We start from the raw sequence: 3,792 nt of genomic DNA on the forward strand, positions 1-3,792 counted from the left end.
ATGNCTCTCTCTCTATTACTCTTTCGTCCTAAACTACTAAACAAAAGGAACTACGAGAGGAGTAAGAAAAAGTTACCTAAAAACAACGAAACGAAACCAACACTTCTCANATNACCCTACTTATAATACTAAGATTCTCGAAAATAGTCTGANAAATACTCTGTCGNGGATAGCAGGGACGCTCTCTCTCTCTCTCTCTCCAATCTATCTCTCTCTGCAGAGATGGGTTTATGGAATAACCAGCACCAGCAGGTGGAAGACTACCGAAATTTGTGTTTTCAGGCAGCTCCGCCGTTTATCGAATGGCTCAAACCATCAGCATCGTCCTCTTTGTCTTCATCACTGTCTTCATCATCGTTGACGTCTTTCTGTTCGTTGGAGGACCAAAACAGCAGTAGTCTGCAATGCCTGCCTCTCTTGAGCAGGTTTATCGATACCAAGCCGGTGAAAAGAGAAGATATTGGGGTGCGGAGAGAGGGTTCCGGAGTGAAAGAAGAGCAGATAGAGAATGTTACGGTGGCGCTGCACATAGGACTGCCTAATAGTACAACTGCAAATGATGAGAAGAACGTTTCGGATGGTGTTAAGGAAGTAGACGCAGTGCTACCAATAACCAAGAATAGGTTTAACGTCAATCGATACTCTGCGACTGCGACAGAGAGTAGATTCTGGATACCGACGCCTGCTCAGATTCTTGTTGGACCGATGCAGTTTGCTTGTTCCATTTGCAGCAAGACCTTCAATAGGTACAACAACATGCAGGTACGCTAGTCAAGTGTTATACTAACTAATTTTACCTCTCTATTGGAATCTGAAGTCTCAATTGATCGAATTTTGGGGTTTTTTTTCCTGGAAAACTGGAGATTCAAATTGAAACTCTCATGAATTCACCGACAGTCAAAGTGTATATATTGATTAGGGTTTTGAAACTAAGGAAGATAAACTTTCTCATTTTCAGCTACAAACTACAACCAGAATCAATATAATTAATTGAACAAAGGGAAGTATAGTTGAGCGCAACGTGATACACATCAAATTTTTAGACTACAGCTGAGAATATATATTATTTCTGTACCAAAAACAAATCGTATAGAGAACTTCTATAACAGAAGCATGATGCTGACGAAAATTTCATTTCTAGGTTTCCATGGATATATAAGACAATATATATATATTTTTTTTTTTGATACGAGACAATATATATATATATAGGATTCCATGATCAATTTAACCAGAAGAAGAGACTATGTTACAAGCAGTATGTCGATTTTCATCGCAATGATCGAGTGCTGCTCCAATGTAGTGCTTTACAGTAAAACAGATAGATCTAATAATTGCTTAATCTACTTGCTTGATTGCCAGATTCATATATAGTACTGGTAAATCCTATCTTATTGAGGCACATCTACCCTACCATTCAAGAGCTTTATATATAACTATATAAGCTGTATTTCATCCCATCATTACGCATAGTGAAAAGATTAATTTGAAGTTATTGTCTAGCCACATATATAGCACTAATTTGTGAATGTGGCAGGAAATGCGTCCACACTCCACACTATGAGTAAAATTATTGTAGAACTTTTCACCATTACTTTTTTTTTTTTTTAGAATCAATCTTTTCACCATTACCAGCCTATTAAAAGGTGAAAATACTGAAGTTCCCTTAGTTGATTCAATCATACTTAATATTCTATAATGATGGATGAAGTTGCAAGTTCAAATCTCCTCTCTTCCTTAATTTTAACAAGGTGGAAGACAGTAAACATATAGATCAATATTAACTATTAAGCTAAATATTAAGATAATTTTAACAAGGTGGAAGACAGTAAATTAAATAGATCAATATAGCTAAGTATTAATGACGGTTATGATTTAACTCCAAACGATGATTATCTTTTATGGTTTGACATATGAAGTTCCATTTCTACTTGCTCTTTGCTAGATTTTAAAATTTGATAACCAGTGCATGTTTTGGTGGACTTGAAGAGAGGACTAGCTGTTTCCACAATATTAAGTGCATGCTAAGTTTCTGTTAATCTTCTAGGTAAGATAGCTGACAATATGTGATCTTAGACAGTCCATTTAGACTATATGCAAACAAGATTTCACATGATCGATTACATGATCTAGCTAGGTCGAAAGTAACTGTCAACATGTACAAGAGTAAAACTTGTTCCAAAAATAAATTTGGAGAGTACTAGCTGAAAATAGCAACTACAATTACGAATCCAATCAATTAAATATCGTTCCATGCATGCATGTGATGAATTTCTTTTCTGCAAATTTTGAGGATTTTTTTGGTACAGTGAGGTATGACATGCTAGAATATCTTTCAACTGTATATAGATCGGAAATAAAAATATCAAATATTTGATATTAGGAGTCCATCTAATTTTGAACTAAGGGACCTTTGAACTAATATGTGAAATTGTGATCTATTACAGATGCATATGTGGGGACACGGATCCGAATTTAGGAAAGGGCCAGATTCTCTGAAAGGAGCACAACCAGCCGCAATGCTGAGGCTACCATGCTACTGTTGTGCTCAGGGCTGCAAGAACAACATCAACCATCCAAGAGCCAAGCCACTCAAGGACTTCAGAACTCTCCAAACTCACTACAAGAGAAAGCACGGCGCAAAGCCGTTTATGTGCAGAAAATGCGGCAAAACCTTTGCCGTCAAAGGTGATTGGAGAACTCATGAAAAGAACTGCGGCAAGTTGTGGTATTGCAGCTGCGGATCGGATTTCAAGCACAAAAGATCGCTCAAAGACCACATCCGATCCTTCGGGAAAGGTCATTCTCCGCGTACTTGTGTCGATGGTTTTCATGAGGATGATCAGAAGGAATGCATCACTGGCTCTGAGGATGAATGAGTTAGTTCTATCAAACTGGCAAAAGCTTGATTACCCTAATCTTTCATAAGGTAGTTTTGTTATAGTGGCAGCGATATCTACACTCCAAATTTGAATGTTTTCTAGTCTCTCCATCCTCACAAAATGGAGTGCAAGAAGCTAAAATTGGAGTGTAGAAATCGCTACCAATTTATACGAGCTACTGGTTCTTGAAAGAGGGGTTATACTTTCGCTCGTTTGATAAGAAATTACTCGAGATGAATTTGTTCTTTGCTCATTCAGGTTCAATATAAGAATGCATGATCACGGAATATAAGATAAAGGTAGTAGCTAGCTAGGGTTTTCTTACGTATAAATATCCAAGCTTGTGCTCAGTAACAAAAAATTCTCAGCAGCTTTGCAACTTACACAGAGGGAGCGGTTTGCTACGGAGCACTTGCTTTGCGATGGGGATCGAGTATAAATAGTATTTCTTAGACATGCATGTAGTACTTTAATTTCCTTAATTTGTGGACTTAATTAGTTTATGAATAAGTTGGCGATTACTTGAAGGCTAGTGATGAAGCAGATGAATTTTCTTCTCCTACCAAAATGAATACAAGCTTTCAAATTGTGGCATCTTCAGTGGGGAAAATTTGTCAGCTTCATTGCCTGCCGGTAGTCTTTGCATGTTAATCGATTGATAATTAAACAAATGGAGTTGTTGGACTTACTCTCATTTTTTTTTCTTCTTGTAATCAACTTTTCATGCTAAAGGGTTCTCTATCTATGTTAGCTACTGCTAGTATCTTATGATCATGGTATAGGAAATGAGATCCTTAATTTTAATGTGTATATATAACAATTAATATCCTTTTATCTGTGGATAGGGCTAACCCTTTAGTGTTAGGGAATATATTTTAGGTTAAATGTTTCATGTTCTCATGTTTAATTA

The 3,792-nt window shown here is 36.8% G+C and overlaps 1 protein-coding gene across 1 annotated transcript; it reads left to right on the plus strand.

Annotated features, from left to right (window-relative positions):
- The first annotated feature begins 222 nt into the window (after window positions 1–222).
- LOC101312021 (protein TRANSPARENT TESTA 1-like) lies at window positions 223–3,537 on the plus strand. Its single transcript, XM_004291563.1, has 2 exons — window positions 223–762; window positions 2,448–3,537. Exons 1-2 carry the CDS (start codon window positions 223–225, stop codon window positions 2,877–2,879), a joined length of 972 nt encoding a protein of 323 aa, XP_004291611.1. The 3' UTR covers window positions 2,880–3,537.
- The last annotated feature ends 255 nt before the right edge of the window (window positions 3,538–3,792 follow it).

Source organism: Fragaria vesca, linkage group LG2, assembly GCF_000184155.1.
Source record: "Fragaria vesca subsp. vesca linkage group LG2, FraVesHawaii_1.0, whole genome shotgun sequence".
Classification (NCBI taxonomy): Eukaryota; Viridiplantae; Streptophyta; class Magnoliopsida; order Rosales; family Rosaceae; genus Fragaria; species Fragaria vesca.

Bases quoted from the DNA above. Each gene is read 5' to 3' on its own strand.
- LOC101312021 (XM_004291563.1), top strand. From the start codon at position 223: ATGGGTTTATGGAATAACCAGCACCAGCAGGTGGAAGACTACCGAAAT. The intron at 763-2,447 runs GTACGCTAGTCA...GATCTATTACAG, and splicing joins ATAGGTACAACAACATGCAG to ATGCATATGTGGGGACACGG.